Here is a 22,750-nt window from a genome sequence, read left to right on the forward strand (position 1 = left end):
TTTCAGTTTGCTCTTCAATATATTAACCCCGTGTATGTTTAAAACTATTCATGATTTTCAATATATTTAAAGACTAACCTACCACTCCTCCGTATATAAGATAAAGAAAAAAGAAAGTGTATATAAAAAAAATAGTTAAAATTACCTAAAAACCTAAGGACGGACCCTAAATACCTAAGGACGGACCCTTTAAGACTAGTAGCTATCGGAAGATTAACTATTTTACTAATAAACTTAGTATAAGAATATTCTTCGACTTTACCTTAAGGACCAAAATATAAAAAAAAAACTGTCTTTAAAAAATATTGCAAATGTCAGTCCAACTGTTTTATTTAAATAACATTTTAAATTATTTACTTACGTATAAAACAACAAATCTAAAACATAAAATAAAATCTAAGAAAAAAATAGATTAAAAAAACAATATGTTTGGTCCTCAAAGTACAAAGTCGCACAGAATATAATTATATTTAACAAACGCCTTAAAACCAATAAAGATAAAACATCTCTTTAAAATGGCAACCAGAAGCCCAATTATATGGAAGAATATAATTATTTTAATCCATCAATTTACATATTCATTGTATATTTTCACTAACAGCTTCAAGCTGAAGATTAAAAAAAATGGTCAAAATCGGTTGGCTTCAGAGACATATGATTTATATTTATAGTTTATCAGTCTGTCTGTCATAAATTTTATAAATATATAATTATCTAATTGTTTTTCTACTAAAATAATAGAAATATTTTTTTTCAAGATTGCAAAATTATTGAGTACATAAAACATACATACATACAACAGCATTATTGAGTACATACAATGAATACATAAAAAGATCGTAACAAAATATATTTACAAAATTTCAAAGACTGATATGTCAATTTTCTATTACCTTTAATTAATAACTTCAATAATAATTTTATTTTAATCTTTATACCATGTCATACATGTGTTTAGGGAATTTTGTCACAAATAAACTGATTTTAAAATTACATTGACGTAAGTGGAAAAAGTCTTCAAAGTGATGTACAAAAATACTTTTATATCACGGCGTGCGTAAATGGACGTTTTACGCACGCTTCGCGTGCGCAAAACCCCCATTTCCGACCCCGTAATATAAAATTTTATACAACACGCGGACGAAAAATGTTTTTCTGACTCGTGTGATTGCAGTCCTCGCCTGCGGCTCGGCCTGCAAACTCACACTTGTCAGAAAAAAATTTTTCGTCCTCGTATCGTAATGTACTATTAAAGTGCCTTACTATCCTATGCAAGACTCGTGTGCTCACCGAACGCTAGATGGCAGCAGTGTCGATGTCGGGAGGCAGCTGAAGGCAATGCTACTGATGCTAAAGACCGCTCCACATTCTCGCGAGAACGCGAGAAATACCCGATTCGTATTGGCTCCACATTCTCGTCTCTTGGACTTTTCTCGCGTTCTCGCGAGAATGTGGAGTGGGCTTAATGCATTGTTCTCCAGTGCACGGTATTTATACTTACGTGATTGTAATTTAAAAACTGCATAATTTGAAACTAAATTTAAAATAAAAATACTTTTTAAATATAGAATGAACATTATAAAATAAAAAATAAAAGTAGCCGTTAATTTTTAAAACCCAAAAAAATAAAAATTCTCAAATAATTCTAAGACAAAATCGAATAAAAAAAATAACACAAAAAATATCCCCTAAACAAAATGTAGATAATAATTTCAATTAACATTTAATGTCATCAAGTAAGAATATAAAAAATTGTTCAAACACAAAAACAAAATAATGATAGAATTTGCTTATAAATGATGCATCATTATCACAATTTTAAGTAGTTATAGTAAATAAAGATATATAATTTTACGAATCATTAAAGATTAGAGTAAACAATGACAGCTATACTCATTTAAAATTATTGGTATACATTTTAAACGGCTATGTATTGTAATCAAGATTTAAAACTACACATTAAATCAATATATATTTGTTGGTTTCGATTGATATTATTGCAACTCAAAAATGATTTTTATTTAAGATTATGTTAAAACTTTTAATTGACTTTGATTTCTTATAATCATATTTTACATGGGAACATAATGTGTCGGCATGTATCATAAAACATTGTTATTAAAAATAATATGAAATTTGATAAGTATGTTCAAAACTTGTAAAGTTATTTTCAAATCTTGATAAAATATTTAATTAAATATTATTTTTGCTGTTCACACTTTGGTAGTCATTTTAGACTCTAACCTTTAATGATTCGGATTATACAAATAAAAAAAACATGTGAAATTAGTGGAAAGAATTAAATACAACGCCATCTGTTGATAAAATCTATGTGAATCGTAAAATAAAAAAAAAATAGTTTTCAAAAATTTCCTATATATTTGCTCGTCATTGCAACGTGATGCAACACTATTGTCGATTTCATTAAAACTACCCTTCATAAATTGTTCTACAACTACCCCCGTATGTGATAATATTGTTCTATTATAAGGGATCATTTAAGTATTACGTAAATTCAATTTTAATAATTTTAACCCCCTCCCCAACTAAAACAAAACACCCCCTGCCATATTAGATTAAATTTTGAAAAAAAAAATCAGAAATAATAAACATTGCTGACCCCCTGACCCCGTGGCTTAAAAAAGACCCCCTGACCCCCTATTACGTAATTCTTTAATGACCACCTAATCAGTAAAAGTGGTACTTATCAATAAAAATGCTATACTTTATGGTCCCGCAAGTCATTTTCAAATTTAAGTATCGAAAAAATAATATCTTCGAGACATACATTCACAAAGAGACATCTCGAAAAGTTATTTTTTGTCAAAAAATTTTTTTTCGAAAAATTACATTTTCCAAAATTCCGATTAATAGCACCTACGGATTCGATGGTAGATACTGGCAACACTAAATATTGCCAGATATAAAATTCGTAGAAATATTACAAAAAACGCACCTTTATTCAGAAAGTGACTTATTCAAAGTTGATATTCAGATCGACTTTATAATGAAAGTAGACTTTAATAGTAGATTTATGATTTGAAATATAGATTTAATCCTTTTTTAACCCGCAATTATGTTTTTATATGACAAAAACACACACTTGAATAATAAAATCCAATTTGAATAAACGAATAGTCGAAACGCATTCGAATTTGAATCACTTTGAATATTTTTATATTGCTTCAAACCAAAATTTATAATTAACAAAACAAACATATTTATTTTAAAAGTTTCAACTTATTAAAAAAATTTAAAAAGATTTATACTAACGTTATTTATATTCAAACAAACAATGAATAGAAAAATATAAAAATGAATAGTTGAATAGTCCTTGAATATTAACTTTGAATAGTTCACAAGTGCTATGAAGAGTGCTACGTTATATTATTAGATAGTTATATATATTATTATCTCCTATTGTTTAGTTCGTATCCGTTGTCCTTGCTGGGTGTCTTGGAGGGCGGTGGTTTGGCAACCGCATGCCCTTCCAGTCGAAGGGTGCTTTGGCGGTGGGACGACCTGAAAATTATTTAAATTAATAATTAATTTTCATATATCTACATTCACAATTACTAATTACATAAAAAAATAAAATAAAAAAATAATAAATTAAACTATCAACAAAAAAGCTTATTTACAAAAACGAAAAACAAACGTATAAAAACATGACAGTAGCACAAAAAGAATATCACCATCACTGTCTTTGAATTGCTAGCAATTCGTGGAGCGAAAGATATAAAAATATATATTTATAAAAAAATTGAGATTAAGTGTCTTTAACACTAACATAAAAAATATTAAAAATTACCATTCCTTTACAATAGACAAAATCTATAATAAAGTGCTTTGGAGACGCATAGCAATCAACATGCCTGTGTTTGCACATCTTAGGTTAGATTCTAGTCTTATAAACAAGTAACTAGACACATTTCCCCCACTTACCTAATAAGACACGTGACAGCCAACAGAATGAGTAGCAACCCAAGCGCGGAGAGGCCCCACGCTAGAACTAATTTAGCGATCGGTGGCACCTTCGTGGCAAAACGGAGGAGGGAAGATACCTCCTCTGGGAGCTCGTCTATACCCTGGAAAATATAAAAACACGTTTAGAAATACTTAAAAAACAGTTTAGTATCATTTTAGAAACATTTACTAACTTAAATTTAGAAATTGATAGGAATATATATGGATACGACTCCGAAGACAACTTTTTTCAGCTTATTTTCATATCCATTTCTGTTATAACAGCAGCGTCAAGCGCTGCTGTGTTCTGGTTTGAAGGGTAACATTCCCAAGACGTTCCAGATTAGTCTTCAGGAGTAGCGACGCATCTGTGGCCGACCTCAGGTAGCAATATCTAAACCTATCTGGGGTTGATTACAGATGTCCATGGGCGGCAGTAGTCTTACCATCAGTTGGACGGGATGCTCGTCTGCTACATCCATAGTATTAAAAAAGTTGCAGACGAGCGTATTATAAAAATATGACGTTAATTAGAGGTGCCTAGCTGATAGTAGGAGTATAGCTATAAAGTGGGCAACTCACCTCCTCGAACCACAGTATGGGGAACACGATGTCCGGGAAGTTGGCCACCTGCTTGATGTCGACCACCTGCGACACCGCCAGGTTGATCTGGATCCTCGCACGGGCTCGCATCGCTGTTCCCATCTCCTGGAATAAAATAAAAATACTTTAAAAATTTGCTGGATAATTAAGTCTCCGCTGTCTATCCGTCTATCACAGGACTCTATTTCCTAAACCTTAATATATAGACCCTTGAAATTTAGAGACAGAGGATGCATAACGATGACCGCTATAACAACAAATAGTAAAAATAAAATTATTACGAATATTAAAGGGGGTCTCCATACGACAAACCGGTTTTTCGTCATTTTTTGATACAACTGTAAAATCGTACTAGGAAAACAGATGAAATTTTTACAATCCGTTTACTACTATAACTGATATTATAATAAATACAAATAAGAACAATAAAACATATTTTAATATAGTTATTTTAATGTTATGATACGTTGTTTACGTATCATTCATCATCGCTGAAGGTGGTAGAACCCTTTGTGGTTCGACTCCGGCGGCACCACCGCCACACCTATTTCTACCTAATAACAGCAGTGTTAGGCGCAGCTGTGTTCCGGTTTGAAGGGTGTGGTAAGGGAGATAGACTTTTCCGAGGCGTTCCAGCTTAGTCCTCAGGGGTAGCGGCGCATCTGTGGCCGACCTCAGGTAGGAATATCTAATCCTATCTGGGGTTGATTTCCGATGTCCATGGGCGGCAGTAGTCACTTACCATCAGGTGGACTGCATGCTCGTCTGCTACTCTCATATTATAAAAAAAAAAAAAAAAAAAAAAAAAAAAATCACCCCAACGCCATCTACGATGATAGATACATTGTTAGAAAATAGTGATAGATGTATGCTTATGTATCGGTAGTCTCTTGAGGCTTGACTTGATGGCGTTGTTTCATATGACTAAATATTGTTGAAAATAATACTTCAAATAAATAAAAATTAAACATTTGTTGGTACGGCCTCCATGTGCGAGTACAACTCGTACTTGACGAATTATTATTTAAGGATTGCGTTGAAGTCTTTTCTTCGCAGTACTTAAAAATACATAATATATGTTTTGTAATAAAAAAATTACGTCGTACAAGTAATTGGAACTAAACTAAACTTTTAATGATAAAATGAATGATTATAGATTACAGAACGAAGAAAGAATTACGAAAAAAGCATATTAGACATTTTCAAATTTCGATCTTTTGTAAATAAAATTTCCTATAGATTCTATAGGGTTCTACAGCGATTCCTGTAAGATATATATTTGACTTTGACATGTAGATTGTAGAATACTTAATTATTGATATTAAATTTTGCATGCCCGATGTGGTAGAACATAAGGTACTCGTTATGAATTTAAAATCCTTGTATAATACTATGTTCTAGTAAATAAATGATTTGATTTGATAGGCATTATGTGAACTTACTGGCTGTACATCAATATACAATCTGTGATCTTCAGGTACAGGTGGGGAGATACCCTCCACAGCCTCCCGGAGGCTCTCGTCAGCGAGGTAGAAGTGGGGGAACGATAGCATTATGGGCGAATCTGAAAATAATGTTATAAATATTATAAAAACCAATTTACTAATATTATAGGCTAAAGTTATAAATATTATAAAAAAGTTATAAGTTTTATAAGAACAAAGTTATACATAAACAAATTTAAAAACTTATATAATATTATTAAAATAATTTATAAATATTGTTGACTAAATTTATTAACGCAAAAGTTATAAATGTTTTAAAAACAAACTTATAAGTATTATAAAAATGAAGTTATTCTTTTTTTAAGCTCGAAAAGTCGTTTATTTACTTTAGAATTAAATTATTTCGAGATTAAAAAAAATTATTACATTATTCTTATTTAAAAAAGTTAAAATTGTATGTAAATGTGGGAATTATAGTGTGATACAATCTTTTGTGGTTCAACTCCGGTGGCACCACCGTCACACCTATTTCTGTTATAACAGCAGTGTTAAGCGCTACTGTGTTCCGGTTTGTAGTGTGGTAAGGGAAACATATTTATCCGAGGCGTTCTCACTTAGTCCTGAGAGGAAATCTATACTTATCTGGGATTGATTACACATGTCCATGGGCGGCAGTAGCCACTTACTATCAGGTGGACTGCATGCTCGTCTGCTACTCCTATATTGTATAAAAAAATACATCTAAAATGCCTCATTTCGATATCTTCTTAGAATCGAACCCGGAACTTCGTATCAGACCGATATGATAACTAAGTTGGTCATCAATTGTATTTAAATTAAATAAATATTTTAATTACATCAATTCCCGCTATTGTTCGTAGGTATTGTATATTCTAAGAAAAAATAAACCTGTTCGCTTCCTATAACATTATCTATATCTTAATTATGAGTCATTTTAACAATGTTTTTTATTGTACAAATATAATCTTATACATAAAATTCTCGTGTCACAATGTTAGTTACCGTACTCCTCCGAAACGGCTTTACTGATTTTCACCAAATTTTATGTACATATTACATATTCAGTAGGTCTGAGAATCGGCTACTCTCTATTTTTCATACCCCTGAGTGATAAGGGTTGTTCACCCTTAACATTTTTTTTATTTATATGGCAACACAACGTTTGCCGGGTCAGCTAGTTACAATATAAACAGTCCACCTGATGGAAAGTAGCTACTGCCGTCTATAGACATCTGTAATCAAACCCGGATAGGATTAAATTCTTGTCTGGGGTCGTATACATATATGTGTAATGTTTTTGACAATATTAGTCAATTTTTTTTCATGTTCATTTTCATGTATATGTTACCTTCTTGTATTTCTTCGTATGGATTTCTTCTTAACAATTTTAGTGATTTTTCTTTTTTTTTAATTTTTGATGTTCATTTTCATGCATTATACTTTCTTGTATATGTGTGATTTTTTTGACAATTTTAGTCTTCTCTTTCATTTTTTGATTTTAATTTTTGTCATGTGCAATTTCACGTATGTTACCTTCTTGTATATGAGTGTTTTTTGAGAATTTATACTCTTTGTTTTTTTTTTAATTTTAATTTTTGTCATGTGTATTTTCACGTATATATGTATGTGACTTTTTGAACAATTTGGAACCTTTTTTACATTTTTTAATTTACTTTTTTCATTGTCATTGTCATGTTGTTTTTCATTTTCATGTACCTTCCCTTATGTACACGTTGTATATGTCACTCATTCCGCTACAGCGACACGTTGAACAGTCCGCTGGGGCCGGCGGGACAGTAGCAACCTCTAGCAGTACACATTTTGAAGGTGGTAGAACCCTTTGTGGTTCGACTCCGGCGGCACCACCGCCACACCTATTTCTACCTAATAACAGCAGTGTTAGGCGCTGCTGTGTTCCGGTTTGAAGGGTGTGGTAAGGGACACTTTTCCACGCGTTCCAGCTTAGTCCTCAGGGGTAGCGGCGCATCTGTGGCCGACCTCAGGTAGGAATCTAATCCTATCTGGTGTTGATTACAGAGGTACATGTGCGGCAGTAGCTCACCATCAGGTGGACTGCATACTCGTCTGCTAGTCTATATTATAAAAAAACACTCACCGTATTGGCACAGTGACACGTTGAACAGTCCGCTGGGAGCGCAGGGCGGCCCGGCGGGGCAGTAGCAGCGGTTGTGTTCGTCCGCAGCGAACACGTCCTCCGGGGGTGTGAAGCGGTACCCTTGCACCCCGGCCGCTGATTCCACGTCTTTTAGGTATCTGGGGGTAGAAAATGCGAGTTAGAACGGTTTTTTTAGCTGGTAAGGTGTATGATAACTTTACAAGTTGTCGTACTTGTTGACATATGGGGGTTATATGCCCTGGGAAGAGCCAAAGAGGCACCACGCAAGGGAAACATAGGTGCGTTCTATTTGTTATCCCGGGGTTCACTAAAACGCGCAACGTGGCCACAGAGGGGACACGAAACAAAAAAAAAAGGTGCACTGGCGGATTAAGAGTAAGGGGAGGAGGATGTGGGGGTCAGAAGCCTCTAATGCTGGGAGGCCCTAAAAATGTCTACAAGTTCCCTTATCGACATTTGTAAAAGCTTGTTAAATTAGATAGAAAAAAAAATAAAAAAGGTCCTCCCGATCGGAAGAGTGAGGTCCTACAGATCAAGAGATAGAGCCCTGTAACAAACGTATAGACAGCGGAGGCTTAGTAATAGCCTTCCATTTTTAATGATGCGGTATAAAAATAGAATGCGAACAATTTGTAAATGCCTCCGCAAGCCTAAACAAAATAAATATATTTCATTTCTCACCCTAAAAGCCCTAAAAACAGTATTAATTTTATTCACATCACAAACATTTACTAACGTCTACATTACACTACGGTGTGAGTGCCGGTGATGTTAATTCGCATCGCCGTGTGAGTGTCGTCTTAAGCAATAATTATAATCGTCTATTGCAAGCGTAGGTTCAATGCGCATTGTGTACGTTAATGGTTAACGTGGTAATTAATCTTAAATGGCACACCGTCGGCGATTGAATGACAAATAAATAATAACTTTAATTTAGCTTTAAGTCGTAAAAGAGCATGCAGTCCACCTGTTGGTATGTGGCTACTGCCGCTCATAGCTGATTAAGCCATAATCAAAATCAAATTTAGTCGTAAACCTTATTATAAAATTTCTGATTATATTGATCATGAAGGTTGATATTGAAGGTGGTAGAACCCTTTGTGGTTCGACTCCGGCGGCACCACCGCCACACCTGATTCTGCTTAATAACAGAAGTGTTAAGCGCTGCTGTGTTCCGTATTGAAGGATAGTGGTAAGGGATACTTTTCCGAGGCGTTCCAGCTTAGTCCTCAGGGGTAGCGGCACATCTGTGGCCGACCTCAGATAGGAATATTTAATTCTATCTGGGGTTGATTACAGATGTCCATGATCCTATATTATAAAAAAAATACAGTAGCATACAGTGCACCTGATGGTAAGTGACTTCTGCCGCTCATGGACAGTTAGGACGTTAGTACAGCTAAGCCCCAAATAAGACTACAGTCCTATCTGAGGTCAGTTATAGCGTTGCAATCCTTGAACACTAAGCTGGAACGCTTCGGATAAATATTTCTCCCTTACCACACCCTTTAGTCTTAAATACAGCAACGCTACTTTGCTATTATTAGACACAAATTGGCGTATCGGTGGTGCCGCCGTAGTCGAACCACAGAGGGTTCTACCACCTTAAGATTTTTATCTGTCGGTTTTGAATTTTCCCAAAGTCCCACATCAAGTTAACTTCCAAAATGGAATAATCCAACAGTGGTACATTTCACGTTATATTTGTGCGTGATATATCCCATTACCGCACAGACAATGCGCACTAAACCGGAGGTTGCAAAAGGCGTCGATTGCCCAAGCCGACTCTCACGCGGTGTTCAAATTAACGCCGCGATCCTACTATCACACCGTAGTGTAAGGCCAGCTAAACATATCACAAATATTTAAACACATGTTTGAACACATTTAAGTACAGGCATTTGAGTATTTGATCAAAGCTTATGTGGCGACCTCCCGCTACTCGACAAGAGATGGCGCCACTAGTATTCTGAATCACGCTATCGAAGTTTTCTAAGAATCTTGCATATATACAAGCTCCGAACTGAGACTCTCGGAGCACGGCCGCTCCCCGGGCATGATCACCTAGCCCGGCGGGAGATCTCCCTTTGCCAAACTTGCTTCAAATATTTACACTTTGCCATTTGGTGTCAAACTTCAAGTAAGTGCAGAGCCTGCTACATGACATGAGTGACAGGTTAAAAAATTTACAGTGTTCAAATGTGTGTTTAAATATTTGTTTATGTCTGGCAAGGGCGTAATGCAAACTCATATCATAAATGCGAATGTTTGTTTCTTTGCTACACTTTCACGCCTTAACTACCAAACTCATTGCCATGAAATTTCGTATAAACGTTGTCAGGGGTTCATAAAAGGACATAGGGTACCTTTTAACCCGACAATAAGTATCGTTCCCTAGGGATGGACAAAAAGCTCATAAGGCAAGCGAAGCCGGGGCGAAAAGTTAGTATGTTTATAAATGTTACAAGGTAGGTCTGTTTAGTTAGTTCACATTGTCTTTGTTTCGACTTTGATTTCTGCGGGTTGACATAAGACATAACAATAACATTCAAAGCGCGCATAAAACCATTATTTTCAAAATAAAAACTAGTTTAAACTAGTTTAAACCATGTCTTACTCGCTTCTCTTTTACATTGAGTGCCACCAATTTTTTACACCCATTTCGCACATTTCTCTAAAGGCACTGGATAAAACACGTTATTTTGATAAATCAAAACATACATACCGCGTTTTAAAAATTTGAATACTGATCCCAAAAAAAAGAAACTCACCAACATTCATATGGACTTTATGTCCTTAAAATATATTTATAAAAAATCTAACATTACAGTACAGTGTGGCAAGCGCCCAACCTTATGTAACGACATCGGCCACCATTGTCTCACGGTGTGACGACACGCATTCACTTTTATATCGTATGAGATATGTTTGATCTGATGGTATATATCATATCTGTACTGTTATGGTTGCATAATGTTGAACTTGCTGGTTGAAGCACCGTGGAGACATATAGATGTGTTTCATAATAACTGTTCAGTGAAACCGAACACCTTACTTGGGTATACTTTAGGCCGCTTGCAAAATAAATTAAAAAACCTAGCAAAAATAACAAAACAAAAAATCCATAAATTTTTGAAACAAAAAAAATCCTACTTATGCAATGGTGGAGACTTATCAAATTGCAGAAAAGTGGATAATTATTACAATACTGGATATTTCTGAAAAATGCTGGAAGAACATCATCATCATCATCATCATCACGACGTGTTATCAAAAACCTAAAAAATAACTAGCAATAATGGCTAAAGCACAAATCCTACACGAAGAACGTCTAAAAAATCTTCGATATGACCTGTTTGGTTCAAGGGTTGGTAATGTAGGAAAGGTAGATCCTAATAGCACTTTAATCCTAAAAATGGTCCATTACTGAAAAAAAAACTGGAAATCAACTAGAGAAAGTTGCTTAAACACAATTCCTACAACAAAAGACACTCCTTGCCCAAATTTTGCATTTGTCCCGAAACAATCATCATACAAAATCCAAATTTTGGACGAAAAATGGTTCAAAATCTATAACATTCGTAATAATCTAGCGACATCCTTAAGCAAGTCCTATTGAAAACCACAAAAGTCCCCGGATATTACTAAATAAACTTGTCAAACGCTTCTCTGTGTTCGATAAAGACGGGTGCTAAATCTTTTGGTTATTTTGGAAAAAGTTGGCCTTAAAGAGACAGTCACTGAAAACACTGGAAAAGTACCTAAAGAAAGTTGCTAAAACACAATTGCTGAAACAAAAGGCAATCACTAAGCGCCTTGGATATACCTGGAAAGTGTCTAGAGAAAGTCGCTAAAACGCAATTCTTGAAACAAAACACAGTTGCTAAGCATGTAAGACTAACCGCAGCGGCAGCAGCCGACACAGATCCTTGTCGTACACCCTTAGCGTGTCGTTCCTGGTGATGTGCGGCGGGAAGATGGAGCCGTCGGAGCCGGCGATGCTGTTGCACTCGTCTGTGGCCCAGTGAAGTAACGGAATGTTGGAAAGATCCAGAACGTTCTCGAACATTCTAGATACGCGTTGAACTACCAGAAACTTCTATAGTGAAAACGTCCGGGTCCTAGATTGTGAATTTATAATTTGGCTAGGATGAAGAAAATTATCCCTATAAATGCTTCCTAGCAAAATTATCCAAAATTTGGATATATTCCTATAAAATCTAGAAACAAAATCCAAATCTCGAAGAAAAAAATGGGTCAAAATCAAAAATAATTCTAATAATCTGGCGACATCCATAAGCTAGTCCTATTAGAAAAAATCCCGGAAATTGCAGAAAAAACATTTTCAAACGCTTTTCTATGTTCTATTAAGACTGTTGATTAAACTTTTGGTAATTTTGGAAAAAAATGACCCTAAATAGTGCCCTAAAATAATCTGTATCTGAAAAAATCCTGGAAAACACCTAAAGAAAGTTGCTAAAACACAATTCCTGAAACAAAAGACAGTCGCCTATTACTAAGTATAAGGACTCACCGCAGCGGCAGCAAGCGACACAGATCCTTGTCGTACACCCTCAGCGTGTCGTTCCTGGTGATGTGCGGCGGGAAGATGGAGCCGTCGGAGCCGGCGATGCTGTTGCACTCGTCCGTCGCCCAGTGCGGCAAGCGCTCGCGGAGAGCGTACCGCTCGTATATGCCGTAGCGGGTTATGTCGGAGGCGCCGGAGAACATTGTCACCACGTCGGGGGATGTGCCGTTTTTCTGTTGAGAGAATTGTAGATTTGTTGAGGTTTCTTGAAGGGAAATGGATTGTTAAGAAGTTGATTTGACTATGATTATAGGTCATTTCTGAACATGCAATGTAGATGGAACGTAAGATATAAGATACCAAAGTTTAAGGCAAGACAGACATGATACACATTAACATTTTAACTTGAACTTGACCATAGGGGATTGCATTTGGATGTTTTGCTTCTTATTATTGCAACCGTCTGTATGTATCTACGATAGCACAACACAGAAGCCTAAGAATCAATTTTAGCTATTGATTCTTGAACGTTGAACAGGTAAATCAAATTCGACGCTATTCTGAGACAATTAAATAATGAATCCAGATTAATATTTTGATTTCAGACTTCAAAAATCTAGATGTTTTTTAACTACATTTAAATTTCGTGTATTCGCTTTTATTTTTGTGCTTATATTTATTCTACTTCTTCAGGACATTCTATGTAAATCTATAAACGTTAAAAGTATCAACCATCAAATGTATCAACCACTCACCCCATAAAACAGTCCAAACTCCTCATACGGCAGCTTCTGCTCCTTCGGCACTACGTCCTTCGCGAGCTTCAACAGCGGGTCCTCGTAACCCCAGAGCAGCTGACCCACAGAGACCTCCACGAACGGCTTGATCTTCAGGATGTCCATGATGGAAGCCATCGCGAGGCGGAGGAACCGGGCCGCGTGCTTCGACTGGGAGGTTGCGCTCTGTGGACAAATATGGAACGTTAAATCCACTCCTTTCACGTAGTGGCAGTAGTAGTAGGTAGTAGATTAAAATTCAACGTTAATAATCACTAAAAATCAAAACAAAATAAAAAAATGTGAGCCGTCACGGGACGCCTGGCAGATGTGAAACATCGACATTATTTTGTAAAAGTAATATGTAGAAAAGAACATATTGTGATAGGAACTAAATATGTCATAATGATAAAATAAAATAGTATTCGAGCTCAGTGTAGCGAGAAAGATGGCTTAACGCCAGATCGAGTGGGAGAGAATCGCACAGTCGATTGCGCATGGCGACGCGTCGCCACGCCGTACACACTACTGCATATAGACTGTATATATATACCACGGCATGCGTCGCCACGCCAGAAATCGGTTTTACGTGCGGCTATAGATGTTTCACATCAAAAATGTCTAACAAAACAACTGATATATGCATATCAATTTGCACTGTGTGTTGCAATGGTCTGAAATAAAGGAGAAAATTTATTATTGAACTGATAACTTCTTTAATAAAGGATAAAGTTCGTGTCATATTTACTACATTGCAACAATTATTACTTTTTAGTTTGATTAACTATAAAAGGTAGTTTTTAGTTATTTAATTAATTAATATAATTTATTTCTTTCAAACCCATAGATAAGTATAAATATTATTAAATATCTCTATACTCTATCTCTATCTATCTCTCTGACTATTCTCTTGCTAGGAGTGAGTAATCTTTACTAATCTATGTTCAAACCTTATTCATTTGCGTAGCTTAACATCTTGTCGCAAATATCCCTAAGTCAGCCTAAGAGAAACCTATACCTCATTACAAAACAGTAATGTATTCTCTGCTTACGTCTGTATATTATTAAGAAATAAAATAAAAAATCAGTCACATTTAAAAATTTAATTATCCATATTATTAACTCTACTGTTGAAAAATACTGTTAATTTCCATTCGAAGCATCGTGTAGCGGAACTTATGCTCAAAGGCCATATATCCAGTTATTGTAAATGTCGTTACTTAACTTCATGTTTAAATTTAATGTTTTTGTTATATTTCGTTAAGGTTACCACGACAGGTATGGGCAAGGAAGTGGCTTTGTTAAAATGAGATTTGTTTTTTGATAAAAAAATAACTAATTATCGTAGAATTATTAATTCGTGTGACCTTCAACTCGTCAATAGATGGCGCTACACGATTATGATTCGCTATATTATAGCGCTATATATAGCAGTGATAGCCTAGTGGTTAAGAAACTCGGCCTCTTGGTCGAGGGGTCCGAGGTTCAAATCCCAGGCACGCACCTCTAATTTTTCGAAGTTATGTGCGTATTAGGAATTAATTATCACTTGCTAAACGGTGAAAGAAAACATCGTGAAGAAACCTGCATACCTGAGGGATTTATAAAAAAAAACTCAAAAGTTATATGAAGTTTACCAATTGTCCAGCGCGGTGGACTATGGCCGGTACTACTGTCCCACTGCTGGGCACGGGTCTCCACTCGGAATGAGAAGGATTAGGCCATAGTCCTCCGCGCTGGCCAAGTGGTAGACATCGCATATCTTTGAAAACTTTTTTAAAAATTCTCAGGTATGCGAGTTTCGTCACAATGTTTCCTTTCACCGTTTAAGCAAGTGATAATTAATTTCTAATACCTACGCACATAACATTGAAAAGAGGTGCGTGACTGGGATTTGAACCTCGGACCCCTCGATCGAGAGGCCGAGTTTCTTAACCACTAGGCTATCGCTGATTATGCTACCACTAGACTGCACTTATCAATGGGCATTGATCACTTACAATCAGCTGGACCGCATGCTCGTCTGCCACTCTCATATTAATAAAAAAATCCATATTTTTTTTTATTTTTTTTATAATATAAGAGTAGCAGACGAGCATGCAGTCCACCTGATGGTAAGTGGCTACTGCCGCCCATGGACATCTGTAATCAACCCCAGATAGGATTAGATATTCCTACCTGAGGTCGGCCACAGATGCGCCGCTACCCCTGAGGACTAAGCTGGAACGCCTCGGAAAAGTCTGTCTCCCTTACCACACCCTTCAAACCGGAACACAGCAGCGCTTAACACTGCTGTTATTAGGTAGAAATAGGTGTGGCGGTGGTGCCGCCGGAGTCGAACCACAAAGGGTTCTACCACCTTCAAAATATACAACAGTCACTACATCTCTTCTTCCGCCCAAAGTAATACACCTTCAAAACCATTTTAGTTTTACCACAAAAAATACGAGTGTCCATTAAAATATTTAAAGTAAACGTGTATTTCCCTCACAAAACGTAATGTTCAGTTAAAACATATATAAGTGTTTAAGGTCGACGTGTTGGCTTCCTGTGAAGGAACCTTGTCTCGTGTTTACGTTGACGGTGTCGACTTAATCGTGTATTGTTTGTGGTATTTAAGATTTTTTCTATATAAGACTAGATTTCGTTCACTTGAATTAATTAAACAATATTTTTTCTTACCAAAATAATTTTTAACAATTACTAGCTGACCCGGCAAGCGTTGTGTTGCCATATAAATAAAAAAATGTTAAGAGTGAACAATCCTTATCACTTAGGGATATGAAAAAGTAGCCGATTCTCAGACCTACTGAATATGCATATAAAATTTGGTGAATATCGGTGAAGCCATTTCGGAGGAGTACGGTAACTAACATTGTGACACGAGAACATCACAATATAAGATTACATAGTATAACCAAAATATGTGACCATCTTAATTAAAAAAAAAAAAAAAAAAAACGCATTCTACACTCACAGCCCCACACTAGGATTCCCTGTGTCGTGGGTGCTATGGACACACACAGAGACAAATACACAAACACCCAGATCCAGGAACAGAAATCTAAATTCATCATTTAGAAATCTGTCTGGCCGGGGATCGAACCCGGGACCCTCTGCGTGTCAGACCGGCATGGTGACCGCTCCGCCACGCGGGTCGTCAAATTGGATCAAGTTTTTGAAAAAATCGCGGACATAGAATAAAGTAGAAGTGATAGCTTAGTGGTCGGCTTTGAACGAGGGGACCCTGGTACAAATACCAAGCACCTCTGATTTTTCAATGTTATGTGCGTATTAGAAGTTAAATGTCACTTGCTTAAAACAGTGTCAAAAAACATCGTAAGATACCGCATACCTAAGAAATCTTAAAAAGGTTTTCAAATGTGTACGAAGTCTACAAATTTGCACTTGGCCAGCGCGGTGGACTATGGCCTAATCCTGCTCATTCTGAGAGAAGACCCGTGCACAGCAGTGGGACAGTAATGGGTTGATAATGATGATGTCTCATTTTTTGTACACTCTTTACCCCAAATCCTGCCTGGGATTTGAACCTCGGACCCCTCGATAGAGACCGCATTTCTTATCTACTAGGCCAGTGTTTTTCAACGTGTGGGTCGCGACCCCGTGGGGGGTCGCGAAGGTTCTCTAGGAGGGTCGCGATGGCTGAGAGAACCAACTGAGTAAAAAAAAACAATAAAGTTTAAAAAAATAAATTTATTAAGAAACAAAATGTTAATAAAAGGACGCATTTACTCGTTAACATTTGTATGTGAATACAAACAAATCAACTAAGAATAAAATACAAGAACATCCTAATGTGAAAGTTGCGCTTGTTTTTGATTGATGATTATTGGATCAATTTTTGCTATATTGAGAATTAAGTCATTTTCTAAGTTTAGGCGATTTCTTTGCTTACTTTTTATTTGGGTCATTGAAGAAAAAGTTAACTCGCACAAATACGAGGTGGCAAATGGAATCAAATATTCTAAGGCCTCAATTGTTAATTCAGGGTATTCTATTCCTTTTTAACCAAAAGGTATCTAAACTGACAGACTTAAATTCTAAGTGCAACATCCCATCTGCAGATATTTCTCAAAGATTTTCTTTTAGCTTACTTGCCAAATTTGCCTCATTTATAGCTGCAGTTAAAAAGGGATTTAAAATCCACCGTCGCGCAATATTTTCTGATACTTCTTGCACTGAGAAGTAGTGGCATAATTCTTCCTTCAAATTATCTAACACCATTTTCATATCAGGCATATATGCGTTATGTTTATTGCACTTCCAACTTCTTCAATAAAGACCTGGGTCGATGAAAATTACTCGAAGTTGTTTTGATTTATAGACGATGACCACAAGTCAATTTTGTTTGTAAAGCCATGTTTTTTGTCTTTTGCTGTGATGATATTTTCCTCCCGCCCTTGAAGACTTGTATTCAATATATTTAAATGCTCAAATAAGGATTATAAGGACGCATAAAAATGTTGTATGGATTAAATATTTGAACATAATAACATAGGTATATTAAAATTAAAGGTCGGGGGGGTCGCAATTTTTTTTTCTTAGTATGGGGGTCGTGTCATGAAAAAGGTTGAAAAACACTGCACTAGGCTATCACTGCTTTCTATATATACATACTCGAAAAACATTACTCTCCGCAGTCGATTAATTTTTTTCCCAGAAAATTTTCGCAGATTTTACATTTCATTTCGAGCTGCCGTACCCTAAAACGGTGTGAAGGACTTATGCAAACAATATATCCGGTTATATCGACGGGTTGAATGGTCGAACGGTACGAGTATATTCATCATACACCGTTATCCGATCATAGGATCATAGTCTGGTGGGCAGTGACTAATATTAGCTTAGTAAGCCTACACTCTACACACTTCATTAACACGTTATTAATATTCAAACTATCCAAATTTTGCCTAGCAAAGATTGAAATTTAACAATTCCTGGTCTGCACGTATTTGCAAAACATTAGATAGATTGATTATTAATAACGTAAGTGCGCACTAGCACACGATCATAGGATCTTAGCCTCGTAGGTAGTGACTAATTATTGTCTTAGTAAGCCTACGCTATATTTACACTAGTATTGTCTATAGAAATATATAAAAACTAGCTGACCCGGCAAACGTTGTGTTGCCATATAAATAAAAAAAAATGTGAGCCGTCACGGGACGCCTGGCAGATGTGAAACATCGACATTATTTTGTAAAAGTAATATGCAGAAAAGAACATATTGTGATAGGAACTAAATATGTCATAATGATAAAATAAAATATTACGATTTTTTTCCAGATAACGATGACTATTTATTGAATAAACATTTATTTTCAATAAATACAAAAATTTACGAATTTATTTCAAATCGTGACTACTTAATTCGTTTAATCAGTGACTTCGCCACTGGCGACGCGTCGCCACACCGTACACACCACTGCATATAGACTGTATATATATACCGCCACGGTATGCGTCGCCACGCCAGAAATCGGTTTTACGTGCGGCTATAGATGTTTCACATCAAAAATGTTAATGGTGAATTCTTATCACTTAGGGGTATACAAAAATAGATAGTAGCCGATTCACAGACCTACTGAATATGCAGATAAAATTTGGAGAAAATCGGTAAAGCCGCTTCGGAGGAGTACCTACGGTAACTAACATTGTGACACAAGAATTTTATAGATAAGGTCTGTTTGCAATGTAAAAATTAAAGCTTTTCTAGTTATTGCATTTCAAAAAACAGTAAACATAATATTTATTTTTTTTGTTTTTTTGTTCCGGCTGGACTGACTTTGACGGAACTTTCAGTAGCAGTTACGAATATTTTAGAACAGGATGTCGCTTAAAAAAACGACAATGAAATATCGTATAAAAAGGATGCCGTTATTGTTCTTTGGCTGCATGTTCTTAGCATTCATTACTATCCCACTGCTGGACAAGGGTCTACTCAATGAGTGAGAAGAGTACCTATAGGCTTTTTAAATTTTTTTTTTTTTTTTATATAATATAGGAGTAGCAGACGAGCATGCAGTCCACCTGATGGTAAGCTACTGCCGCCCATGGACATCTGTAATCAACCCTAGATAGGATTAGATATTCCTACCTGAGGTCGGCCACAGATGCGCCGCTACCCCTGAGGACTAAGCTGGAACGCCTCGGAAAAGTCTGTCTCCCTTACCACACCCTTCAAAACGGAACACAGCAGCGCCTAACACTGCTGTTATTAGGTAGAAATAGGTGTGGCGGTGGTGCCGCCGGAGTCGAACCACTAAGGGTTCTACCACCTTCAAAAGGCTATAATCCATCGGGCTGGCCAAGAGCGCATTCATCGACTGCACACGCCCTTCAGATCTTTTTTAAGAATCCTCTAGTTTGCCAGTTACCGGGATATTTTCCTTCAGCGTTAAGTAATAATTAATTTCCAATATAATAAAATTTGAAAATGTATTGTCTCGATTTTAACAACTTTAGTAATAAATTGTATTTCACATTTATTATTATTATTATTTTATTATTATGATTTTAACGGACAGTTTATGTTATTGCACGCCTCATAAGCGAAGCGTTGAGGTTGTGCTCTACTCTCGACATTGTTTAATTATGTTAATGTGAATTTAAGTTGAAACATAGTATGTTAAAATGAGATTAGGCTTGTAAAAAACAAATTTGCACACCGACATCGTAAAATAAGAGGATTCTTGTGTCCTAGGACACACTTCAACAGAATTTTGTACCTTATGTTGGCAAATAAAGATATTTCATTTGATTTGATCAATGCCTAGTTGTAAAACAAAAAGTCTTTGGTAGTCTCGATAATAACACCCAAAAAAAAAAAAACAAGTATTCGTCAATAGCACAGAACCACTACAATGAGGGTCACAAAATGTTACTTATTTCGTGAGGAGTATACTAAACCGATCAATGTGTGTCGTTTGCTTTCACTGACAACGTTGGTAAGGATATTGCTTTCGTTTTTAGCGGTCTAAGTGTTTGAGTTCTGCGGTTTTTGTGTAATTATCTTGACAGCTTAACGATTGAAACTTGATCTCTCAATCAGAGGGTTCAAATCCCACGCACCTCTGTCTTTTAGTGCGTATCAGAAATTGATTCAGTAATTCGGTATGCCCATCAAAGCTCTCTTAGCGACTCCAAATGATAGTATAATACTCCATATGATATAATGATGTGTAAGACGATTTTTAAATCTCTAGGGGAAGTGTGGGAGGGGGGGTTCCTGTAGTTTCGAAACCAGAAAAGGTCTACGCTATCCTCTGCCTGTCGTAAGAGGCGACTAACAGTAGGTTTTCGGAGAGTGGGTAAAAAACCCACATAAAACATCGCGCTCCCACAGCACTGGGTACATTTTGAAAATCAACCCAACTCGACAACAAAAAAATGCATTTGGTTAGAAGCCCGAGACCCTACCCCCTTTGGCGACGCCTCTGTCTCCTTTATCACACCCTTAAATACAACACAGCAGCGCTACAGTGCAAAATAAATTAGTAACAGGAGTAATCATGCATTGCGCACGTTGTTTATATTCAATCTACGTTTTTACCTATGAAAGATCAAAATTTGACAAAGTCTATTATGAAGGAACGAGCTTTTGCCCGCGGCTTCGCTCGCGTTACGGTGTAATATTTTCATCTCCTATTTTATCCCCTTGGGGGTAGAATTGATCAAAATCCTTTCTTAGCGGATGCCTACGTCATAACATCTACCTTCATGCCAAAATTCAGCCCGATCCGTCCAGTGGTTTGGGCTGTGCGTTGATAGATCACTATGTCAGTCAGTCACCTTTGAGTTATATATATTTAGATAGTCAACTGTCAACCTTTGGTATTAAAAAAGGGATAGATTGTTTATTGACGGTGATAGTGTTCTAGCGCCATGAATTTTTTGAAATGGCATGATAGCATTCCTACGCATTGCAAATGGCTAGCACGTGGTCAGCGGCCACAAGTGATAGTCGAGAGTAGGGTTGACAACTGTACCATTATACTGTAATAGTTACTAAACTTCAACGTCAATATCAGTCCACAAAAGTGTTGACTAACTTTTCACCCAAAAAACGTTTTATCTTTTAGTGACATGAACATTTTTCTTTTTCAAAAAAATATAGAAAAACAAGTTTTATTCTTGGTATTTACCAATGTATTATGTGATATTACTTATATTATTATGTTAAAAATAAAAAATATGCACATTCACATACGCACATACACACGTACACACACACGCACATACACACACACACATGCCCTTATAATATTACTTTTGCGCACAAAAGGCCAGATTATACTTAGTGTTGCAGTGCAATTGAATGTTATAGTCCGTAAAATGTAAATCCGTAATTGGCTAATTAGTTTAACATAGAAAGTCTTATATAATTATATTATTTTAGTAGCTGTGGATTTTGTTAAATAATAATTAAATAAATAAATGTTGTAGAAGCCTTTGTGGTTCAACTCCGGCGCTACCACCGCCACATCTATTTCTACTTAATAACAGCAATGTTAAACGCTGCTATGTTCTAGTTTGAAGTGCGGTAATGGAGACATCCTTTTCCGAGGCATTTCTGCTTGATCCTTAAGTAGGAATCTGTTCTTATCTAGGGTTGTTACATATGTCCATGGGCGGCAGTAGCCACTTACCATCAGATGGACTGCTTGCTCGTCTGCTATAGAACACTGTTACAACCTACACAACATTTTTACGCACTATGATCACAAATTCGCATTTAAAATTCTAATTTTACTAACTGTAGTCTTAGTAACCCCGTTATTGACCAAAGACCTCAATTTTCTATTGTAACGTGCATTTTGCATATTTAAAAATGTGTTTTTGTAAAAGAAGTGCAAAATAAAACTGTAGATATACTAAAAAGTAATAAATAACATGCACGTGATATCGTAGTGGTTACGAAACTAGCCCCTTTGATCGAGTGGTCCCAGGTTCAAATCTCAGGCACGCACCACTGATTTTTCAAAGTTATGTGCGTATTAGAAATTAATTAACACTTGCTTGAACGGTGAAGGAAAACATCGTGAGGAATCCTGCGTACCTGAGAAATCTTACAAATAAAAGTTTTCAAAGGTATGTGAAGTCTACCAATACGCACTTGTCCAGCGCGGTTGACTATGGCCTAATCCTTCTCACTCTGAGAGACCCGTGCCCAGCAGTGTGACAGTAATGTTTTGATGGCGAAAGTCTCATTTTAAGTCTCTCCTTTGTTTATTAATTTGCCCATTTGCAATCG

At 36.2% G+C, this 22,750-nt stretch overlaps 1 protein-coding gene across 4 annotated transcripts in view; it reads right to left on the reverse strand.

Annotated features, from left to right (window-relative positions):
* Window positions 1–1,665: 1,665 nt before the first annotated feature.
* Window positions 1,666–22,750, reverse strand: part of emp (epithelial membrane protein) — a 113,019-nt gene continuing 91,934 nt past the window's right edge. For all 4 annotated transcript variants that reach the window (XM_073092376.1, XM_073092377.1, XM_073092378.1 and 1 more), the window contains 7 exons: window positions 13,456–13,662; window positions 12,707–12,933; window positions 8,152–8,309; window positions 6,012–6,133; window positions 4,549–4,674; window positions 3,946–4,088; window positions 1,666–3,522 (listed from right to left, as the gene is read on the reverse strand). In XM_073092376.1, coding sequence (XP_072948477.1) covers window positions 3,411–3,522; window positions 3,946–4,088; window positions 4,549–4,674; window positions 6,012–6,133; window positions 8,152–8,309; window positions 12,707–12,933; window positions 13,456–13,662 — 1,095 coding nt within the window. In that variant the 3' untranslated portion in view covers window positions 1,666–3,410. The remainder of the gene's footprint in view (window positions 3,523–3,945; window positions 4,089–4,548; window positions 4,675–6,011; window positions 6,134–8,151; window positions 8,310–12,706; window positions 12,934–13,455; window positions 13,663–22,750) is intronic.

Source organism: Epargyreus clarus, unplaced genomic scaffold (genome assembly GCF_041222505.1).
Source record: "Epargyreus clarus isolate Ecla_fem2 unplaced genomic scaffold, WU_Ecla_fem_2.2 ptg000036l, whole genome shotgun sequence".
In the NCBI taxonomy this organism is placed as follows: Eukaryota; Metazoa; Arthropoda; class Insecta; order Lepidoptera; family Hesperiidae; genus Epargyreus; species Epargyreus clarus.